At 33.8% G+C, this 24,733-nt stretch overlaps 1 protein-coding gene across 1 annotated transcript; it reads right to left on the bottom strand.

The window, feature by feature from the left end:
* Positions 1-431: 431 nt before the first annotated feature.
* LOC142355345 (trypsin-1-like) lies at positions 432-23,121 on the bottom strand. Its single transcript, XM_075407546.1, has 5 exons — positions 22,962-23,121; positions 17,139-17,313; positions 16,879-17,026; positions 13,795-13,951; positions 432-717 (listed from the first exon to the last, which is right to left on the bottom strand). The coding sequence occupies exons 1-5, from the start codon at positions 23,086-23,088 to the stop codon at positions 479-481; spliced, it is 846 nt and encodes a 281-aa protein (XP_075263661.1). The 5' UTR covers positions 23,089-23,121; the 3' UTR covers positions 432-478.
* Between the last annotated feature and the right edge of the window lie 1,612 nt (positions 23,122-24,733).

Here is a 24,733-nt window from a genome sequence, read left to right as displayed (position 1 = left end):
GTTCTCGGCCTATACAGGACCACCACCAGGCCCAAAATTATTGGAAAGCGCCTTAAAGATGCATGGGAAAATGGATTCCTTGGAGGATCTGTGCAAGAAACAGACAAAAAACAAGCAAATCTTCATTTGGAAACCCAATATGATGGTTCGTTTAGAAATGCTCTCAAATTTTTTGGCGTTACCTTTATGATCCATTCACAGTATCGTTACTAAGTTTTAGGAATACATATTATTTTTCGAATTGAGGATACCTTATTATGATACCTTAACTTGAGGGAAGGTATCATAAAGCTGAGATATTTTTTCAACGGAACATTGACCTCAACTCAAGTTTAACTGGATTATGGTATAATTAAGGTAAAACTTTGTGTTTTCTAACTGGCTCATGAAGAAGTTCATTTGAGCAATATTTTCATTTTGAAACTTGGTAATCAGATTTAATGAAATATGTTGATTAAACAATTTTTAACTGCAATTTTTAATAATTTAATTTCATAATAATGAGAATCATTTGAATGATTGGACCATCAACATCACGTGTGGCTGCAACGTCAGATGTTAAAGCTCGGGATTGATGTCCTGCCGATTGGAGAGATTTGTCAGTTGATCTAATGAAGTGAATGACTTTGGGTACTGTGATATCCACATAGGTGCCTGGATACACACCACACTCAGGAGGGGCTGGGCCAGATGAGACAACACCGCACAAGAACATACCTAAAGTGAGTAAGAAAAGCAACTCTCGAAAGTCTCGAGGCAACTATGTGATTGCAGAAGTGAACCATTCGATAGAAATTAAAATAAGTGGTGTTGTTTTAAATGGCAACATGACTAATGGCAACATATAATTAATAGCCGCACAGCGATAGCTGGGGCTATTATTGTCCTTCCTTGGTTTTTTGCAATTCAAAGAATTTGAATTGTATTGGGGCACTGTCTTTTTACGACTCGAAGAGGAGTATTGGTTTTCTTAAGGTTTTTTTTTACCGGAAGTACTATTCGTTCAGACGATGTTTTGACCTAAAAGCGAAAGTGCTTAAAATTGCCGTGTGAACTAATTTGATCATGCGCTGCGTTTAGTGAATGACTTTTTGACTTTGAAAAGTAGTTTTTGACTGAATGGCACATATAGATAACCGTTTTTAGCCGTTTTTTCGTCTAAGTGTCCGTTTTTTTGCTTGTAATTTGGCTTTTTGTAGAAATAATTATTAGTCAATGCATGCTATATTGAAATGTAAACCCCGGCAGAGCCTGCATATGCGTTTGAAGGTCAAAATTGGCACATATTTCTTGATTTTTTAGTTAATTTTTGGCTTTTTAAATTAATTTTTTCATTTTTGCATCTTAAAGCGGATTTTTTATTAAAAAATTTTAAAAAAATCAGTGCATATGGCATTTTACTTTTGATGTTTCTTGCATTAAATGTCTCTTTATAACGTGAGGTTCTTTTGTTTTATAGAATTATACACATGCTTGCCCGATTTTTGCAGTTTTTTCCTCAGTTTCTCAGTTTTATGTTTGTTTTTTTTTGGATTTCAATACAAGAAAATCTTTTTGTGCACTGTCAGGGATATGGTTTTCTTTTAATATTAATCGAATTATTTTCAAATTTTTTTTCAAAAGTGCAATTTCAAAATTTTAAAATCTTGTTTTTTCTTTAATCTTTTAAAATCTTTGCATTACGTTTCTACATTTTAATCTATATAGGAGGATAGCTATAAAATGGCTTGCTGAATACGAAAATGTAAATGTTTTTTTACTTCTTTTTTTAATTTTGATTTTTGAATTTCGAAAACCGATTCTTTGTCTTTTCTTTTGGCTTTGGCTTTTTTTCCTATTAATTTCTTCATTTTCGGATCTTCCGGCCGTCTTTTTGTCAATCATCTGTCAGTACCTATGGCAACTTACCTTTGATAATTCATGTGCTCAACGCCTCTTTTTACATCAATGTAATTTTGTTTAATAAAACTGTACATATGCTAATCCAATTTTGGTTGTTTTTTTTTTCAATTTTTCTGTTTTTTTTTGTTTGTATTTTGGCTTTAATTACTAGAAAGGGTCTTTTTGTTCAACGTGAGGGACTTTAACTTCGTTTCAATAAAAATTCAATCATGTTTAGGTGTAAAGTTGTTGAAAAACAGTTAAAATTTTTGTCATAACTGCAGTCTCAATATTTTTTTGACAATTTTTTTTGCAAAAAGTTCAATGTTTCGTATGTTTGAATTCTGCTTTTTCTTTTTTGTTCTGTTCAGGAGGATGGATCTTTGTCTTGGATGACTCGTTGCTTTTTCTATGTCTCGAATGCTGAAGACAAATGTATTTCGTTGTTCTTGATTTTTAGTTTGTTTTTTAACTTTCAAAAATCAAGAATTGGTCTTTTGGTTACGGTGTTCCTTACATTGTGTCCATATTCTCTACATTCTATTTTTTACCATTCTAGCTTTGTCCTAGTACCTACAATTCGTTATTGATTTCTTCAGTTGTTAAAAATTGAACGATTTCAACTTTTTCTTACATTTTCGTCATTTCTTTGGTTTGCAATTGATTTAATTCATCATAAGGCAGCGCTGTGAGTTTTCTCGAAAGCTTTTCCCAAAACTTCCGCTTATTTCTATTTTTTAGTATGGAATCATGTCGAATATATACATCAATGAAGAAGTATGTGTTGTTTTTGTCTTAGTTGCAGTGATTTGCAATCTAATTGTAGTGGTTTTCTGATTCTTAAATTTGAGCTTTCTTTTTTGAAAAATTTAACTTAGTTTCTAAGATGATTATCTGCCGTTTGATTTTGCGATCTTTGAGATTAGAATCAAGATATATTTGAGGGAAATTGATATTCCTGTCAGCTTTTTCAGCCTCTCAGTATGTTGGTCATCCTAATTATTTGGAATTTTTCAACGTCACAAATCATTTTCAATAATATAAAATTTTGCGGCATTTTGTTTCTCTTGTTGACATTGGTTTAAATTTTGCAAAATTTTAGATCAGACCTGGAGAAGTAATGATTTAATTGTTAATACAAAAGGTAATGATAACTTTAGCTGCAATTCCGGTTTTTTTTGAGAAATTTTGATGCTTCGAGTCGCTTCCGGAATTCTTCCGGCTGTTTTTTTTAAGATCTGTTCACACATTTTCATGATTTTTGAAGTCAAATTGGAGTAGTGATTTTGGTCACGCCGATAGAGAAAATGGAGCGAAAAAGCGAGTGGTTTTGCGGCGTGAGCTTTTTCGCTCTTATTTTAAAGTAGAGTGAGAAAACGGCAATTTCACTCTGATTTTTACTGTTTTTTCGATTTTTTTGGATTGGATGGATTTTGTTTATGAATGGTTTTCCCACTCCGTTCACAGGTCGTTTTAGGCCTAGTTTTTTGTCTGAATTAAATTTTTAGTTCTCGCTAGTGGTTATTTTGTTCACATGCGGCATTTTGTCATTGATTTTCTGTTTTTTATTTTTTTTATGACTTTTTTTAAAAATGGTTTTCTCAATTCACTCATAGTCGATTCTAGGTCTAGTTTTTCTGTTTAGTCAATGAAAACTCTCACATTGTACGTCAGGACTTGTCCTGCTATGTTTTTTATTTCGTATGCAATTTCAACTGAATTGCGTGCGTGACGTCATTTTTTGTGGTCGCATTACTTCACTCTCAAAGATGACTTCCTCACTCTGAAATTGACTTTTTTTTTACTTAAATTCAAAGAGATAAGGTCAAGTGGGCATGTATCACTCTAAATAAAGGTTATTTGAGAGCAGCTAATAGAGACAGCAAAAACTTATACAGATTTTTAATCAAAATATAACATCAGCCTTCAATAAAAAGACGAGCTTTTTTGGTCTGTATTTTTTACTGTTTTTTGAGACTGCAGATCTACAAAGCTATTGCGGCTACTTTCTGGCAATCTGCCAGCTATGTTTTTAAAATTGTTATTTATGGTATAATTTAATAGTTATTGCCCGTTTATGTAGATTCTCTGGGCACCTCCTGAAGATTCATTTGACTCGTATGATGTCCTAGTTGGTGAATTGAAATAGTGCTTCATAATAATTGTTTGTATCTTCGGCAATCTGTATTCAAGTTTAATCTGAAAATGCGCTTGCTTTCGATTCTTCGGTTTTTGGCGCAAAATACAGTTTAATGGCAGTTACTGATGCGCAGCATGATCTAAAGTGCCCAGTTAGTAGTCGCTTTTTAAAATAGATGTTTAGCTATTTTGGAGCGATTTTGTATCTTTGAGTGAAGCTCGACTTCAACTGCGACAATTTTTCATTTGGAGTGCTCGGACTTTTATCAGAGAAAACAAGAATATCTTAATTGAACGTATCACAAACAAGAAGGCTCGCATAGGAAGATATGTTATCACGATCAGCCGGCGAGAAGGTTATAAAAAATTGAAATATGAGATCGGTTTTTGGAAATAGCAGGCTTCTGATTCCTAATGCAATGACGACTAAAAAAATAGACCAAGAAGAAACCTCAAATGTTTTGCTTCTTTTCTCTAGATTTCCGAACAAATTAACATAGAGAAAGTAAATAATCATTGAATACAGTTGAAAAACCATGATTTTTTAGATTCAGAAACGGCATTTTGCAACGACGCTTTATAACTATTTATTAGCCCACACAAAGATCAAAAAATAAGTTTTTGATTTCATACTCAATTATTCCAAAAAATCCAAAAACAACGTCCTTACTAGGTGAAAAAGCTGCTCTTTTGTTCAACCTTCTTTCGGCTTGATCTTTGCTACATTAGTTCTGCCTATTAATCCGAGTTTATAATCAATTTTCAATTTTTTTTTCTTTTCGAAATTCAATATTTAGATTTAGGACAATTCAGACATTGATGTAGCCTGATAACATCTTTGAAGAAATTTAGCGAAACAATTGAAAAGCGGTACATTTTTTGAAGACGTCTGTTTTTTTAGAGCTCATAACCAAATGAAATCTCAATGTAGCGCTGATTTTAAAAATAAGTGCTAGGTAGAGTGTTTAAGATGACTTTACAAAATTATTTGGCAGAAAAATTGTACAGTAATCCGATTTTGGCACTTTCTGTCCAAATCTTCCAATTTTTTCATTGGATCTCGATTTGGTCACGCAACTCAACGCATTAAAATTCATTTTACTGCAGCTTTTATGTCATCTGGTAGGGATATTTGAAGTTCAATGAAAAGATGTTTTGTTTTTTTTTTACAAATGTCAACATTTTTTGAAGATTTCGTTTTTGATGAAATTTGGCTCAATTGCTCTGATGGCCCGTTATTTGTAACTTGTGAAATTTGCCTGTTGTTTTAATTTTCTTACTTAATTTTATGTTGTATTTTTAAAGTCATAAAGTGGTCTTTCTCCTATTTTTTAACATTGTGATTATAGCCGTAGCAGGTGCTACTATTACAAATTGATTTATGTTGGTGTTCTGAAACGTTTATTGGAGCCAGTCTCTGCCCAGGTTTAGGTCCAGACCCAAATTGAGCTATGATCAGACTATGCAGACTGAAATGACCTCTGATCAGACTTTTCAGAGAGAAGTTAACTCTGATCAGACCGTCCAGACCAAATTGATTTCTGATCAGACTTTCCAGATCAAAATGTCCTCTGATCAGACCGAACCCAGACCACTGTCCAGACTATAGTGCGCTTATGATCAGACCCAAATTCAGACCATTGTCCAGACTATAAACAGACTATGATCAGACCATCTTCAAACCATGGTCCAGACTCAATTTCAGACCATTGCCCAGACCTTAATCAGACTATGATCAGACTCAAGTGCGCTCAAAATAGTCTGATCAGAGAAAGATTTTAATTATGAACAAATCTCTTAATTTTGCTATAATATATTCTTTTCATAAAAACTGGTGTCCGCAGTTTTAAAATCAGCTAAGGAAAAGCCAAATCTGAAAATATTGCTAATGAAAACAAAACCTAACTGTTGAGAAAAAAAATTTTACCATACCCCTTTGTTCACATTTCTGACTCAATGGATGAACTTAGACAGCGTTCCACAAGAAACGTCGTGGTCTTCAGTTAATCAAAATTTCCTCTTGAGGGGACCGGCATTTGGTATCAGCTGGACTCCTTGTTTCTGATCAGAGTAATCGGACTTTAGATGAGTCTCTGATCGGAACGCTGCTTTATGGTTGCCTCTGGGCAGAGCCAACATCTCTCAATAAACGAACAAAAAAATTGAAAAAAATAATGCACTCGGAATCAGACCATCCAGACCGAAGTGACCTCTGATCAGACCGAACCCAGACCATGGTCCAGACTATAAAGACTATGATCAGACCGTCCAGACCGAATTGACCTCAGATAAGACTGAAATCAGACCATGGTCCAGACTATTGTGCGCTCGAACCGCTCTCCAGACCCTGTAATTTCGGTCTGGGAACACAGGGGTGTGCGCTCGATTGGGTCTGATCATAGCTCAATTTGGGTCTGGACCAAAACCTGGGTGTTGCTGAACCATTTTTTGTTTTTGGTTTTCATTTTGTCTTTATCTTCTTTTTGATAAATTTAGTTTTTGCAATCAGTTGAATTCGTTTAATCAAAGATCTCCGCCCAGAAGTAAAATACTTTAATGCTTTGATTTTGAAAGTGAGCATTTTTTTCATTCCTGATATATGTGTTGGAGTATTTGCAATTTGTCACCCAGGATTTTATTTTCAACTTTTCATCGTAGAGAATTGTGAGTGGTATCATTAAAAAGCCCGTCCAGCGTAGAATACGGAATCAAAAAGATTTTTTTGATTTTCGTGTTTTACAGGGAGTTATCGAGGTTTAAAGTTTTGTTAACATTCGACTGTTTTTGTTCACATTTTCAGTAATTTTTGCTAAAGTTTGGTACAATTTCGCTAATATAATTCAAAATAAGTTGAAATTTTTAACGGCAGAGTGTTGTTGTTACCGTTAGAAATAGAAGAGCGTTGCTGAATTGTTTGATTGATGTTTTTTTGCCTAAAATTTTTGATAAAATTTTCAAAATTCAATTTTTTTTCGTCAAAAATGGCACAACATATGCTTTTTTGGTCCACTTTGTTAAAGTCTGCCAGACTTAGTGACCTAGAAACCTTAACACAGACTCACTAGTCTCAAAAAGAGTGCTAGTTGCAATTAGGCGCCGTATGAAAGTCTTCTGGAATTAAAACTTTGCCGTTTTTTGCAGATTTAACTCGATAATTATACAAAATGCATATTTTTTTTCAATATTTGGAGAATTCCACTCAACAATTGGTCTAATTCGGAAATACTTGGAACACTTGGTCCGTTTGCTGGGCTCGCGACAAAATCACGGAGAGGTTCGATAATATCAAGGACTCTTAGAATCAAAGACTTTTTGGTTTTTATTTTGATGCTGCCTTTTTTCAAAATATTTTGCTTTTGTTCTTTTAATGTTAATTACTGACTATATTTTTTTCCACGGCTCCGTTAATGTGACAGCTCCAATTTACGTACATTTGAGACCGAATGTATATACAGTTTGTTTTCAGAGAACCAAAGGGTTTTTATGGCTTTGAGGAAGAGTTTTAGTATAATTTAACTGAATTCTGTCTTCTGCCTTCAATTGTTATTCTTTTGGCAGTCTGATTTTTAAGTTCGACCATTCAACGATCTCAATTTCTTCCTCAAGAGGTGCAAGTGAACCTTTTCTATTCATTCGGTTTTTACCTAATGTCTCTTATGTTAGTCAATAGATTTGTTTTAAAGAAATTTTTGATTTTTAACTTGTGAATTTTTTTATATTATTTTAGTCAACATTTTGCTTATACTCAGTAAGTACAGGTCAACCTTTCCTCTTTATAGAGTATAAACTAATTTTGTGGCCGATTGTTTTAACAGAAGGTTTTCTTGCTTTTGGTACTACGATTTTTGATACAAAATTTTCTGATTTTTGTGCATTATTGTCCATTTTTGCTGTTGTTTTTGTTTCTTTTGTAAATTGTCACATTATTTAACAATCTAACTGAAAAAAACTTTACAGCATTTGAAACTGAACATGATTTTTGTTTCTATAACATACGGTTTGAAGGGCTGCGACACCGTTCTCTTGCATAAATTGGTAAAGTTTTTTTTTGCCCTTTATTTGTTGTTAATTTTTGTTGTCATATGCCAAATATTGTGTAATTAAAGGTCTCAGTGGCCAACTATAGATAAACAATTGAACTTAAATAGCTGATATCGGTAAATAACTAACGGCTGTTTTGACTTTTGAATTAAATTTCTAAAAAGAAAAGAGTAATAGTATTCTTCAACGTATCCCTTTTTGTTCTGGTTTGCTTTTTTTTCGTATTTTTCAATGTTGTATGTTTTTCGTAGATTAGCTCCATTATTTAGAGCTCTTTAAATGTTTTGTTGAATCAAACAATTGTTTTTCTGTTGTTTAAGCTTTTTAAATGATGTCTTCTGGGCTTAGACAATTTGTTCTAGAAGAATTTAGTGAAGTTTGATACTTCTCAGTTTTTGTGGTTCTTTTTGTTGTCGTTTTGTGATAGTAGTTTTACGAAAAGATGTTATGATGACCAAAGGAGACGAAAGTAAAGATGTTATATTCTCGCGGTTAATGTCTTATAAACTTAATGGCTTCAAAACTGTGGTTTCGTAAAATTGTTTTTGAAACTTATTAGTTCAGCTTGTATTTAATGTTTTTTTATAGTCTTATGATTTAGTCTCATTAATAACAGTCGCAATTAATTTTCCGAGTAGTTGCAAGACAAACTGTCTACTCTTTTAGTCGAAAGCTTTTGTTGGCTATGAATTTTGAAAATATTTGTTTTTTAATAAATAAAAGATTTTTGAGATCTGCCAATTCTTTTTCTGTTAAATTGTAGCTAAGCATCTCTATATACAATTCACATCATTTATCTTGTTGAAATACAATTTGCTTTTCATAACGGTTTTATATTCCTCAATTGGTCTTTCTTCTTGGAACAACCAGTTTTCATAAAACCAATTTTCGTGATTTTTGCAAATTTGCCCCTTTTTGTAGGTTTTTGGTTTTTCACAGTATCACAATAATGGGCGTCATTTGACTTACAAATGTTGTCACCTCCATAAAATGCAAACGAATTGTGATTTTTTTGTTTTTAGTGATCACCTTAATCTTTATTTGATTGGGGGTACATCGTTTTCGTGCATAATTTTTCATGCAAATTTTGCTTGTATTTGTCGTTCTTTTTGTAGTCGTATGACATATCCTGGATAATGAAAGGCCTCAGTTGCTCTCTTTTGAGGTATAAAAGACTCTCTCAATGATTTCTTCTGATTCGTAATGTTTCTAATCAGTTCGAATTTAATACTTTTTTTTAAAAAAAAAGCAATGTTTTAATAAACTTTTTCCGCTTTTGCTCATTTCTAGTCGACTTGTTGCCAAGTTGCATTGAGGAAACGTCCCATATTTTGTTCAAAAAGTACCGGTTAATCTTCCGAGTATAAATTTTGTCATATGCCCTTTTGATTTGATTATTAGTGGTTTTCAAAAATGGACAAGGAGTTTTGGTCGAAATTAATATTTGTAACTATTTGATTTTTATTGCCGTCTTTTCTCGTAGTCAAATTATGGTAGGCACAGGTCTCATAGACCCTCTAGAGTAGATTGTTTTATTCTTTTAGTAGTTTGTTGAACGATATGTTGATATGTTAATTTTTTTTATCTCTTCCTCATTTGGTAGACAATTAAGTGAAAAATGTAGATGAGCGGGGCCGGAACTTAATGTGCGAACGCACATTACCGATCCTCCTTGTTTACATTTGATGTCGCTTTTGCAATGTTTTAATAGGCTCTCTTATACGTACGTTAATGTTATGAAAAATTTTCAGGATTTACATATGCATAATAATAGGTGACATGACTTCCAGTGAAAGAAATTTGACCACAATAAAACCATTTTAGTTTGCAATGTTGAAATGTGTATTAGCTCCATCAGAGTAAAACTGTACATGATCGGATTCGTGAAAACGTTCGTTTTTATTTTTTCCGAAATTATGTTGATGCAATGGGGCCATCTATAGAAAATACAATAAATACAATAAAAAAAACGATGACGGCCGGTCCTTTCAATTTTTTTTGTTTTTCTTTAATTATAGTGAATTGAATGTCTCTCCTTACCGAAAAGATATTTTCTACCCCCGTTTTTCATTTATGGTCTCAACGGATGAGAGAGGAAATCAATAGACATTTTCAACTGGACGATTGTTGGTTTTCTTTGTCAAATCATCCTTGATCCTAATGAAGACAAAAACGCGAGAGGTGAGACAAATTAGACGAGTGAATGATAAAAGTGTTATTTGAAATCAGAACTAATGATTGAGCAAAATTAAGTAAGTTATGTTCTGCTGACCAGGGAAACTAATTTTCAATTTCCTTTTATTAGCGCAGAAGCATGAAATGGTCGACAAGAAAACTAAATAATTCAAATTATACTTTAAGTTATATTCGAAAAGGTAGTTAGAATTTAAACATTGCAGTTAAACATCCTCAACTCGAAAATTAGATCTAAAAACGGAAACATACCCGGCAGATTGCCGGAAAATAGCCGCCGTTGATTCCAATTAGCATGATTGGGATTGAAAGAATAGAAGATATTGAAAAAAAAATTTTGTACAAAAACATTTTTTTAAGTCCGATTTATTTTGATGGCATTCGGTAGTTGAACATAACGTACTTCTGTTTCTTAGAGAGAGGCTACAGGGGCTACTATCAATACCAATAAGCATTAGAGATGGTAACTAAGACTTATAGGAACTACGTTCAAATAGCGGGCATCTAAAATTGGGCTTTATGGGTTTATCCCGTTTCTACTTCTGACTGCAATTTTTTATAGTGACTCTGTTCATTTTGAATTGCTTTGCTGAGCAACTGATGTTCAAAATCACTTTTAGCAGAATGAGAGAAGAGAGAAACGAGCCTAGAGAAGTCAAAAAGATATCACGCAAAATGTTGAAAAAGCGGCAAAATGAGGTAAAGCTAAACATTTTTTTATTCGACGAAGTAAAAAAACATAGCAGGACAAGTCCTGACGTACAATTCAAAGAATTTTCCTTGACTAAACAGAAAAACTAGACCTAGAATGGACTATGAGTGAATTGAGAAAACCATTTTTAAAAAAATCAGATAAAAAAATAAGAAAAAAAAACAGAAAATCAAGGTCTAAATGCCGCATGTGAACAAAAAAACCTCTAGCGCGAAATAAAAATTTAATTCAAACAAAAACCTAGGCCTAGAATGAGCAGTGATTGGATTGGGAAAATCATTTAGAAAAAATCCGATCCAAAAAATCGAAAAAACAGTAAAAATCAGTGAAATTGCCGCATGTGAACAAAAATCCACTACCGAGAAACCGAATTTTTGTTCAAACACCGTTTTCTTACTCTACTTTGAAATTAGAGCAAAAAAATTCACGCCGCAAAAGCAATCGCTTTTTCGCTCCATTTCCTGTTTCGGCGTGACCAAAATCAATACTCCAATTTGACTTCAAAAATCATGAAAATGTGTGAACAGATCTTAAAAAAAAACATAGCCGGAAGAATTCCGGAAACGACTCGAAAAATAAAACTGCCCATACTTATGACTTAATAAATAGAACAACTAGTGTGAACCCTGAACCACCACAAACGCCATAAAAAATAAGGAAGAATAGAAACGGCATTCGAACACATATTGAACAAAAAAAAACTAGAAAAACTTAATGAGTTTTTTTAATAGTACAAGGAAGCATAAAACCGAGTAAAGTTCCTTTGCAATTAGAGCAATGAGAAGTTCGCGAGAAAATGGGCAAGTCATAATAAGCTTGGAGACTTCTCAGATTTAAAAAAGAGAAAAACACCAAAAAAAAAAGAAAAATGGTTTAAAATTTCTCAATTTTTCTACCAAATTTCCCAAGAAAAAAAATTGATACCAAGAGAAATTTAGTCAATTGGTAACCGAAAAAATCTTAAGTAACAAGCTTCTATTCGAGTCCCACTTAAAGTATTGAAACAAAAAAAAGGCAAAAAACCATTAAATTTTGTCTAAAAATCAGCAAAACTGATCAAAATCCTCCGAATTAGCAGTAAACTCAAATTAACTACTTGAAGACTTCAATTCCTATCAAAATAAGCCTAAACCTAATACAATATCATAATCAAACTTCATTATCATCAGAAGTTGGAAAAAACTGCATTCAAAAGCCGCACGTGAAAAAAAAATTGCTCGCTTAGAGAAAATTTTTTCAGACATCAAAATTGATTAAAAAAAGCAGAGATTAAGAAAAGTTAGTAATATCTGAAAAGTGCTCTAAATACATTCCATTAAAACCTCTAGAAAAGTTCCTATCAAAAGCTAGAATACTAAAAAGTAGCAAAAAGCAGAATCAGATCTCAGCAAAAATTCAAAAAAAATCACAAAAATTCGCGGAAATCTTCATAACAATTACTCAATTATGTTTAATAAATTGACTCAAAACTGATATCAAAATCGTAAACACGCATCAAAAACAGTTGAATTGGACAATATGCATCCCCAAATGCTATAAAAACTTGAAGAACGCAAAGAGCATATAAAAACAACTTGAAAAAATCTTAGAAAAGTATAAGCTTTTTGGATTTCACAAGAGCACATAGAGCCAAAAAAACGTTAAATGGAGCAAAAAGACAACTGAAAGACTTCCAAAACAATATGAAAAACCGAATAGGCTAAGAAAATCCTCAAATTTTAGAAAAAAAGCTAAAAACAGCAAAAAAAATTAGGAAGAATAATTAAAAATGTTTGTTCATTGTCATTTTTCTTAACAAAAAAATCGTTTAAAACTTAAGAAATTGTAATCACTTGGTATCTAAAGACTCAGTAACTAACATGCGTCTATTCAAAGCCCATACAAAGCAATATAACAAAACAAAACGCAAAAAAATGCTAAATTTCAGCAAAAAAGCTGAAAAACCAGCAAAATGGTATAAAATTCTTATTAATGACCAAAAACCTACAAACCACTAGTAAAGCAACCTTAAAAATCAAACAAAACATAATAAGACTTCTAAACCAAAAAAATTATCAAAAAACGGTTTTAAAAAGCCGCACGTGAACACAAAATTTCGCTCGCTTACAGAAATTTTTTTCACGCCTCAATTTCTCGCTCTCTCGAAAACAGCGGAATGAACAAAAAACCACTCTCTTTTCGCTCCCCTCTTCACTTTTGTTCAGCACCCAAACCACTCTAAAATTTTTCACGCGTTTCATTTACTGCTTCAAAATTCACTCCAATTAAAGTGATTAAAAAAAAAGGACTTCTCCAATACTCCTCTTCGAGTCGTAATAAAAAGACAGCGCCCCAATACAATTCAAATTCTTTGAATTGTAAAAAAAATAGGAGCGCTATAATAGCCGGCTGAGAAGTTGAGGGCGGCTATTAATAAAAAATTTTAGGTCAGTAAGCATAGCATCTGCACATTCAATTGTTAGTCGAAAACATGCTCTAAAATCATCAGCAGCTAAACCCCTTTTTGTTTATCGCTTTGAGATTATAAGCAGCTTAAGTCAATTAAACAAATAGACCAGCAGAAAATTCTGTAAGGAATGAAGTACGTGCTTCCGAATTCAACCTCCAACATAGATTGAAAAGCTGACTCTCGTAACTGGTATTTCATAAATTACTGAGAGTTACCATACAACTGTTAACTTTGCAGATAACGAGTATACACTTCGAGAGTCAAGAAACTCTTGTGGGAGTTGCCAAAAACTGTCCAAGTTCTGTACTACAATAAATTTTATCATTTGTAAATATGAAAAAGGTTTGAAGCTCTGATGTTGAAATAAATCGACACTCACTATTTCCCAATCGACAAACAGTGGGTGATCCCGAGTCACCTGAACATGCATCCTGTGGGTTGCCGTTATTCATTCCTCCGGCACAGAAAGTGAAAGCTGCTTTCGGGTCGCCTTTCGGTTGACACTCAGACCCGTCCTTCACTGGGACATCAACGGCCTGGTTACAAAGGCAAAAGATGTACTTTTAAAATGCATTTTTAGGTGTATTTTCACAGTGTACGGAAGTTTTCATCAGAGGCTAGCGACCCAACCAATTGGAACTTCAACAAGATTAACACAAACTTCACAAAATGGCTTATTTTTTGGTATATGGTGACAAATTTGGTCAGCATATTCCTTATTTTGTGTTTTGTGGAAAACGAGTGTAGATTGTGAAAAATGGTGACAAAGTTGTCACCATATTCCACAATTAAACGTGAAAACGCTTTTTGTTAAATTAAGTTTATCCAGGTGGCGTTGATATTGCTAAAGCAGAACTAATCCATCTTGAAAGCCAGTTGTTATTGCCGCTCAAATCCCGTAATTTCAATTCGGATAATGAAATATTTGTTTTTATATTAGCTGTTGAAAATTTCACAAAATAATCAAATTACGAATGTTTTCCTTCATACTGGCCTTCCAGCAAAAAGTCATGAACAACAGACTGGAAAGAGTTTTATTTCTAAATACCATTTCTAAAAACATAACAATATAAAGTTTTCGGAATATGAGGTTAAACAGATGAGAGAGAAAAATGAAATAACTACTGATCACTTTTCTTGAAGAAAGACTTTCCAGAAATAAAGCAATTACGCATTCTTAGACAATTGATCGGGCACTATACTTCAGCCTGTACTGACTTGTTATGCCAGCTTTACAAGCTGGTCTTTTTGAGTAGGCTGTAAGAAAAATTTATAGCAGTTTTGTCTAAATATTATAAATTTTTTAAATGAAAATATCTTAACTAGAACTTATAACCTATAGTATCGAAACTTTTTTGCCAATACCATTCGCATGTGGTTGTTCTCTTAAATAAACATATATTGTATAATCAAACGTACACTCTGCAAATTTTAATTCATAAGGTAGTTTGTGTAACTATGCATTATTTAGTTTTAATGATCCGAAACTTTTTGCTCACTTTGTTTTTTTTTCGGCCTGTTTAAAGTCGGATAATTAGCTACTTAAACGAACTTTAATTAGTTGCTTATTTGTGGAACCTAAAGTACATAGCGTGTAAAATTAGAATACCTGAAACAGTAGAAAATTGTAGTTTTAAAGTGAGCAGTCTGAGGGGCACGCTGTTCCATCAAATTCCACAAAATGACCATACTGCCCATTTTGTGAAATTTGATGAAAAAATGTTCCAAACAATTCTTTTATATCCATATTTCCATTTTCAGCCAATTTTAAATGTTTTAAGATATATTTCATAGAAAAGGATGGCTGAAAAGGGCCGAATTGCCCTTCTCATTGTGGTTGGCGCACTAGCTTGTGGTGTTTCTGTAAATGCTACCTTGATTACTAATAAAATCCCGTGTTCTAATGTAAGTTTTGCTCCAAATCAAAATTGGAGAAAAATTCAACCACAAATTAACTGATGTCAGTTTTTTTTACAAAATCACTTCTAGTGATTTTTTTTCGTGTCAAACAATAGACATTTCAAATAACTAAATTTTGATAATGAATTAGTAGGTAAGTAAGCCCAGCAAATCAAACGCTCTTGAAATTAAAATCAAACTAGGGTGAATCAGTAACTAAGGACTAATATTCTAGATTTGCTTTAAACTTTTTCAATTGCAAATTGACTAATTGGTATTTAAAGATTTTCTTATTGGCGTTTTGTTTTATGGAATGCGGGAGGTCATTACAACTTTTTATTGCAGAACGAACAAAACGATACCACACCTTATTGCTTTTAAAGCTATATTTGCAGAAAAGTTTCTTTGTTCTATTTGATTCTGCAGTTGTCCGAGTCGGGAGCGGTTGGCCAAGTGTAATAACAAAAGACGAGAGAAGCCCTTTTTTATTTTCCAGAAATGACGAATTTTTTAAATCAAACTAATTGGAATAAGATTTTGCTCTTTTTGTAGTTCTTTAGTGGAATTTCCAAGTTTAGATTTCCTCCTATTGAAATTTGCTTTCAAGGCCTAGTTGATTTGTTTTTCTTTAGATGTTAGCAAATTTTTTCTGTGGAATGTAGCACGACCGCTGAGTAATCTGATTGAGTGAAAACGAGTGCATTGTGAAAAAGTTTGAGCATGTTTCTAGGTTTTGAGTTTCTTATTAAATCGTTTTAGTGCCTTGAGCCGTCTTCCTAATTAAAAGTTTTACCTCAATTTGAAACCTTAATTGATTGTCAACATGTAAACCTAGGTATTTCGCCTCGCATTTTTCAATAATATGTGATTTGTTAACTATCAATGTTTCTTTCTGATGTTTTTTGACGTTTTTGTTGAACATAATGAACTCAGTTTTTTTAAAATTTATTCCTATTTCGTTTTCTTCAAAAAATTTTACAAGATTATTGGCGCTGGCTGCTATTTTTATTTATTTTCTTCAAGATTTTTGTCAGATGTCAGAATTAGCGTATCATTTGCAAATTGTATCAGTTCTGTTTTGCTATCAGCGTACGTTTACATATCAATGATAAAGATATTGAAAATGAGTGGACCCAGCACCGTACCTTGGAGAACTCCTCCATCGATTCTCATTTCATCAGATGTAAATTTTTGTAAAACTGCCGCCTGCATTCTCTCGAATAAAAAACTTTTCATTAAATGGATTGCAGAGGTCTCAAAACGCAGTCTAACCAGTTTAGTTTCGAGTATTGAATGGTTTACTGAATCGAAAGCCTTTGAGAGATCTATCAACGCTGCTGAAACAAAATTGTTTTGATCTGTTACTTTCCTAATGAATTCAGTAATATACATCATAGCGTCTATGGTAGATCGTTTTTGTTTCGAAAGCCATTCTTAATTTTACTGAAGAGTGTATTTTTGTTCAGGCAATCATTGATTTGATTCCTCAAAAACAATTTCTATTATTTTAGAGAGGCACGGTAAATCTCTGTGTGTTAGTCTTAATAATGAACCTGTCCCTAACATGCAGTTGTGAATTCATCAGATCTTGTTTCTTGCACTCAGGGTTTGAGCACTTATAGCCCCAGCCAGACACAGTCACCGTTTGCCCCTTCTGTACCCTGAACCCATCAGGTGGAAGAGGCAGGGGCTGTATTTTGCCACTGACAAACCTGAACGGCGTAAGCAAATCAGTAACCTGTTTTCAACTCTTACCAGACTACCCGAGTTGAGCATCTGATTATTTCATACCTCGACATCTAAGCTAGGATTCTTGTCACCTACCGAATCGTTTTGTCTTTCGGCAGCATGAGCAGAGCCAGATCAATGTTACTGTCCGGGTGCATTTGAATAGATTCCCTGTCGAGAGTGACTTGATTCTCACTCTTTTTGTGATCAGCTGCTCCCATGCTGAGCCAAATCACTGTCGCTTTCTTCAAACAATGTTTTGCAGTCACTACTAAATAACAAGCCAACACATGTGATTGTTAAAGGAAAGAAAGCATTTTGCACGGTTTCACACCCTTCCAAAAGTCATACAACCGCAGTATAGTGAAATTGTAACCAACACTTATTTTCATTACAATTTATTTGTCATCTGACACCTACATTTGAGCTACTTAAACAAATATTTTTACAAACGTATATGCCCGATTTGCCATAAAATTTCAGCAGTTCTTCCATATAAAAAAGAGATACAAGTTACGGACCACGTCAAATGATGGAAAAAAATTGAAAATTTGTACGAAAGAAACTCGTGTCATATTTAGTACCGTGTCACAGCTTCATTTTAAAGCTGAAAGAAGTAATGTAGACGCGGTTATGCTTGCGATTGAAAATCCTTGCAAAAATCTGACTGTAAAATCTTTGTCGCATCATTATACAGTTCTGGGTTTAAATACGGCACGAAAGTAAGAATTATTATTTCGTGCCGTATTTACATCTAGAACTTGTATCAGAACCGTAACATCCTTAAGGTAGATAAAAAATTACTAAAATTTGTAGTGATTAAGGGTTCAGAGGTCCTGTTTTCAATCTACTATGTTTCGAATATTTTGTTTTCAAATTGCAGAAAATGTTAGTAGCATGAGTTTCTTTAACACCTGCTTTTCCTAAGGCTGGGTAGTTGGCCAATAATTTCTGTTCTTTTATGTGAATGCTATGCATAAAGCAAACGAAAGTGATAACTTTTAAGATCCTCAATCAGATTTAATCTATATCCTGATAAAACTGCTACATTTTTTGTTGCTAATGGAGCGGGGAGAAAACATCCTTGTGCAACAAAGTGAAAACTTAGCAGGACCAGTCCCGAATTACAATTATAAGAACTGAAAAAAATATGAAGTAACTTTATTTCACTCTTAGAAAATTAAGTTTATTGTAGCGGCGAGAATACACCCTAAGGCAAGAAAATGAAAACATAGCGGGACCAGTCTTGAATTACAATTCAACGAATTAAACAAATGCAAACAAAAATCAATTTTATTTAACTCTTAGAAAAATAAGGATAACAAAACTATTTAAAACAACATAAAATTCGAAATTCCTCCGCACCATGGGAGTTAAAACAGCAAACTCCAACATTGTAGAAAACCACTGAGAAATAAAATGAAAAGGTAACTAACTTTTGACAAAAACCTCTTTTTAAGTTGTCACTAAATACAAGGCATCCAAACCATTGAGAGATGCGCATAAAATTTGAAGTCTTTAACATCCATTGCACTAAAAAAGTCAGAAAGCGCGTACCAACTTCAATGAAAACAAATTGGGTACTACAAAACAAAAGTAACATCAAATGCAGGCTACAATCAACTTTTAAATAATTTTCTAAAAAAAAAACTAAATCCAAGTCGATAAAATTTTTTCGCAATTAACTGAAAACTTTTAGTCAATTCGATTATTTCAATTATAGAAAGTTAGAGAGCAAAGAGAACTATCATTAAAGACTAATCAGCAGAACAGCAAAAAAATAAATACAAAGCAGGAAGAGTCAATTCCAAAAAAGTCATGATTTCTTTCTAAAACAAATTTAAAGTCTTTAAAAGTGTAAGCCATTAAAAATTTAAATAAGCTGAAATCGACTTATTACATAGACTAATTAGAGAACGTAGAAACCTATCGTCATTGAGACTAAGTGACTTAACAACAAAAATTTCAGGAACTCGCAAAATAAAAAAAATAAATAGTTTTTGAAAACAAGATGTGTCAAAGTCAAAAAGAAGATTAGCTCACAAATGCCTAATAAAAGGGGCCATCGAGACCTCTCATTAATGCGACTAAGTGATAAAATAACTAAAAACCGCTAAAAAGCGCGCAGGCTGAAATAATTAATAGTTTTTGAAAATTAGAGCAGTCAAAAAAGTTAAAGCCGTTAGTTGCGAATGATAAACTTTCAATTGAAAAAAAAAATGAGACACAAGAGAGACACTGAAATTTTTGTACAATTGGTGTTATGTGATAGCCTAGAGAGAGTAAAAAATCCATAGATTCGATAATAAATTTTTGAATACATGGAATGTCAAATTCGTTAAAACCGCTAGATTTCGATTCGAATCACTAATTAAGTTAAATTATAACTCAAAACAGAGCAATTGAAATCTATCATCAGCTCGACAAAATAACAAAACAAGAAAAGAACTAGAAAATCAGGTAAAATCAACAATTGGTTTTAATTCATGCGCAAAAACAGCCTCTAAATATTAAAAAAAAACATTGGTTGCATTTTGAGGTATTTAAGCAACTGCAACTGTTCATTATTTGAACACTTGTATCACTTTTTTAGGTAGAGACGAAAAAAGCAGTAAAATCAGACACCAATTTCTCGCTTAACTGTAAAGCGGTTTGAAAAAATGTCACGCCTTGAAGCAAAACTACTCGTTTTCTGCTCCTCTTACTACTGAATCGTGTTATTACTGCTCCAATTTGACCTCTCATTGACAAGAAAATTTTGAGGAAATTGTGAACAGATCTTAACAAAAGAGAGCTCTTTAGATTGTAGAAAAAACAGCCGAATAGGTTATCTAAGAAGTATTTAAGACGCACATCAAAGCTGTTTAAAAGGTGTTCATAATATTGAGTGAGCTATTTCAGGCTTATTTTGCCTTATGAAAAGCCAAGTCATCAAGGTCTTTAAAAGCTATTTTTAGCCAATTGTCTGTCACGACCAACTTTTAACAAAATTTTAAATCTTTATATGCTTACAGTCAGTTGTATATTTTTAACACATTATTAGAGTAAAATTTTTGAAAGAGCTATACAGATGTTTAGATTACGGTTCGTATATATATTGCAATTTTTGCTTGCTATAAACAACAGTAAACTTCATCGTCTGGTTTTTAGAGAAGCGAGGTTTTTACAACAAACGTTTTCCAGTAAAAAAGCCTCTTTTATTTATGGTTCATACAGTCCTTTGATTTAGACTTTTGAAATCAAACTTGATGATTAAAGCGTCTGGAAAAAATGTGACCCTTGCATTAAATATCACCCATCATTTGCTTTTCCTGAACGGTCTTTTCACGTACTCTTCTAGATAATATAGTACACGACACCAAAATCTTGATAAAAGTAATGTAGTTTTTCCATGGTATTGTCGAATCTGAATTTAAACTGAGAAGTGCTTTACTTTGAAGAGACCATATGACAAGCAAAAATGATTCATAAAACGTTAGTAATTGAGGGGTCAAACTAATGAAAAGACTAAAAAAGTCGAGGTTGGGTGAGGGATTAGTTTTCTATTTTAAACATAAGCGACAGATTGCCGGAAAATAGCCGCAATAGACGCTTGTGGCCTACCATGAGTTGAAACAACTAAAGAAATAAGATTGACCGCTCGATCACCAGCTTTTTAATAGAGCACTAGACTTTTTGGGTAAGATTCGGACTGTCATTTTTATGAGACACATTTGCTCTTCAAGGAAAAGGCCCTATTGGAGTTTTTTCAAAAATAACATTCGGTATTAAAACTCAAGACTTTGTTACTCAGGAATTAGGGCATATAAGTTTGGCACTACTTAGATGATGACTATTGACCTTTAATTAGTAAATGTTCATGAATTTTAAAGTTCTATAAGTGAGTTCAGAAGTCATTCTTTTGAGTGAGGCAAGTCACGCAATTGACCTAAAAGCAGAAATGACCTCACGAACGTCAATTCCAAGAATTCAGGGTGAGACGAAACAAAGGTCTGTTAGACAAAGTAAAAGACAAGTCCTGACGTACAATTCAAAGAATTTTTATTGACTAAACAAGAAACTAGACCTAGAACGGACGATGAGTGGATTGGGAAAACTATTTCTAAAAAAAACAAATAAAAAAATGAAAAAAAATCAATGCAATGTCAAAATGCCGCATGTGACCAAAAAAACTACTAGCGAGAAATGGAAATTTTGGTTCAAACAAAAAATGAATCAAACAGGCATAGAATGAACTATGTATGGATTGGGAAAACGCTTTAGAAAAAAAATCCGATCCAAAAAATCGAAAAAAAACACCAAAATCAGAGTGAAATTGCCGCATGTGAACAAAAGACTTCTAGCGAGAAAGCGAATTTTTGTTCAAACACCGAGAATTTTTTCTCACTCTATTTTAAATTTAGAGCGAAAAAATTGCACGCCGCAAAACTACTCGTTTTTTCGCTCCACTTCCTGACCAAAATCGGCGTGACCAAAATCACTACTCCAATTTGACTTCAAATGTCATGAAAAATGTGTGAACAGATCTTTTAACAAAAGACAGCGCCCCAGTACATATCAAACTCTTTGAATTGTAAAAAATTAGGAGCGCTATAATAGCCGCCTGGAATTGCTGACGCGGCTATTAATTACAGAGTTTAGCACGAGCATAGTAACTCTATGCCACTGCCGGTCCCAAGCCCCGGTTGAGAAAGGAGGAGGGAAAAACTCACAAAAAATTACACTGGAAGACTCTCAAGAAGTCGGTTGTTAACTTGACTAGAGGATTTTCCGACTGCTGCCTTGTTATTTTATAACTAACGACATCTTAAAAAACTTCGTAAGGCTTTATTTTGGCACCTTATTGATCTTGATGCGGCCCTTATACGGTAACTTAGAAAACTTATGACCTGGAGCACCACTAAATTGGCCTTAGTTTTTCATCCATAGTTTTTTCATAGGCCGACTCACGGTCTTTTCGTACCCAATATCGTTCCATCACGGTCTTTCTTGAAGTCGATCTACGGTCTTGTCATACACAATATCTGTCAAATATGTTGTTTCTCAACTTTTTTCAGTTCATCTGTTAATCTGCTTAATTGGCAACGAATTCGAAACTTCTACACAGAAATAAGATGCCGAAGTTTTTACAGAGCTAAGAAAGCCAGAATTCTAAAATTTTGACCAAACAGACCATAAGACTAGCTTCATTGATTAACTTTCATCGGCTCTTTTGCTTTATAGCGCCCCCTTGTAGTATATTTACCATGATGGGGGGAGGGGGCTATAATGGGAAAGAACCCTTCCAACAGCCCTTTCAACTGAAAAAACTTGATAATTTCTGCCAAACCTTTCTTCAATGCCAGACTGCAAACCTTCTCATAATATAAAGTTTAAGGCCTTTTTTGCAAGTCGCAACCGAAAAAAAGGAAACAATTTTGTACTACATTGTATACAAAATCGCATACGTATTAAATAAGGACGTTCATCTCCTAAGTCGATCTACGGTCTTTTGATACCCAAATATTGTCAACCACAGGCTTTTCAGAAGTTGTCTCACGGTTTGTTCTATAACTGACGATGGTCGATATATAGGCTTTTCATAAGTCGACTCACCGTCCTTTGATAGCTATTGTGGCCGCTTCAAAGTTTTTTCATCGGTCTTTTACTAGATATTTATTTGGAGGACCATGACGCGTGTCGGTTGACCCGTGATCGACGCCGACCAAAATCGGCCAGCAATTAAAGTTGACACATATTCTTTTTTAACAGTTTATCGGTCTACGAAGGTCTGTTCATACCCAATACCGGTCGACGCCGGTCTCTTCATAAGTCAACCTCTCAACCAGGCTTAATATGCCAGCAAAAGCGGGTGGGGGCAGATTTGATCAACTAAAAATTCTAACATGATTTGATCATTTCACCAAACCATTGACGAACCTGCAGTTTCGGATAGTATGGCCGCACCACATTGTTTGACTTTGCCATTGGGAACTTCAAACCTCATATGTACCATAAAAGGATAGTCTTTAATATCTACCGGTTTTCCATTTACAATCCGGTTCATTGCCAGTAGAAAGTTATGCTGGCCCACACCTGACGTCTCTCTTGTTGAATTTTAGAAATGTATCATATTCATTATTTTCACTGCAATTAATTTTCAAATTTGTGTGCAGAAATGAGTTATTATTGAGTTCTAGAGTTCCTACCATATAAACAGTTCCATTTTTGGTACAATTCTGGGCACATATTCTATGGCACTTATAAATCATATGCGTGTCTGCGTTGTGTAATACGTGTTGAATTTTGCCGCACAATATTCGCCCCCGGCCGTTGAGTTTGGCGATATTTGTGAAAAAACGACTTGTATGCAATTTGACATGCAACGGCAAATATATAGCAAAACCTGATAGGAATTTCATAGCCTTATTGTTAATTGCTTTCCACAATTCTACCATCGAGCTTCAGAAAAGAGAACTTTCAGGCAGAAAAAACTATCTCAGGCCAAAAAGAGTTTTCATCAAATTTGTTTGCGGCCCCTGGAAAGGATCATGCGAGGGCTCTATATACTCGGCAAAAACCACAAAAACCACTTTATCCACCACAAAAACTCTTCCTATTACCTGAACGGTGGTTGTCCCCCCCCGCCCACCGTAGGGCACGAGACAGCACCATGACTGCGGTTAGGTACCAAAGCACGGAGGATGGGTTGTCAACATTTTAAGCACTGTCCCTTATTGACTGCCCATAGGAAGCACAAATATGAAAGATCCAAAATGTGGTTTAGACGGTCCTATTCTGAGGGATTTTTTAGTCTGTGGTAGGTTTCTAGGGGGCCCTCCTCTTTAATTTCCATTTTTGTTGAGTATGAACTTCATCTTTTATAGAGGATCGACGTAAATTTTCATTAACGTTCGTCATTTTAAAACGTGCAAGTTGTGTGTTTTAAGCATGGTTACGTGAATCTGCGGAGGTAATTTCGAAAGTCTGGCTTAACATCTCGAGATGATAACTGCCATAAGTTGTCAGTGAGTTAGGTGTGTCGAATCCCGAAGCGCAGTTTGAACATTGTTCCATTTTTTCGTAGTTGTCATTGAGCGGTAACAAATAATATCATTCTTAAATTTGTTTGCGGCCCCTGGAAAAGATCATGCAAGGGCTCTATGTACTCGATAAAATCCACAAAAACCACTTTATCCACCACAAAAATTCTTCCTATTATCTGAATAGCGTTTTTCCCCTCGCCCACCGTAGGGCAAGAGACAGCACCATGACTGCGGTTCGGTACCATAGCACGGAAGATGGGTTGTCAACCCTTTAAACACTCCCCCTTATTGACTGCGCATACGAAGCACAATTATGAAAGATTGAAAATATGGTTTAGACGGTACTACTCTGAGTGATTTTTAGTGTGGGGTAGGTTTCTAGGAGGCCCTCCTCTTTAACTCCCATTTTTTTAGTATTAACATCATCTTATATAGAGAAACTAAAATAGAATATAGAGAAACTAAATAGAGAAACTAAATAGAACTAAATAGAATAGGAAAAACTGACTGAATCATATTCTATTGGTGACACTGAAATCAATAATATATAGCGTGAATAAGTAATGCGGAACGTGAATACAACCTTAATTTTTTAGAATTGCGGATTTAAGTTTTTTTCTTTCATGATTTTTTTTAAAAGCCTACAAGAATGAACAAAACTGCAAT

Source organism: Convolutriloba macropyga, unplaced genomic scaffold (genome assembly GCF_964194025.1).
Source record: "Convolutriloba macropyga unplaced genomic scaffold, txConMacr16.3 SCAFFOLD_1127, whole genome shotgun sequence".
Classification (NCBI taxonomy): Eukaryota; Metazoa; Xenacoelomorpha; order Acoela; family Convolutidae; genus Convolutriloba; species Convolutriloba macropyga.
The sequence above is the reverse complement of the archived record's forward strand: the minus strand, read 5'-3'. Positions and strand labels throughout refer to the sequence as shown.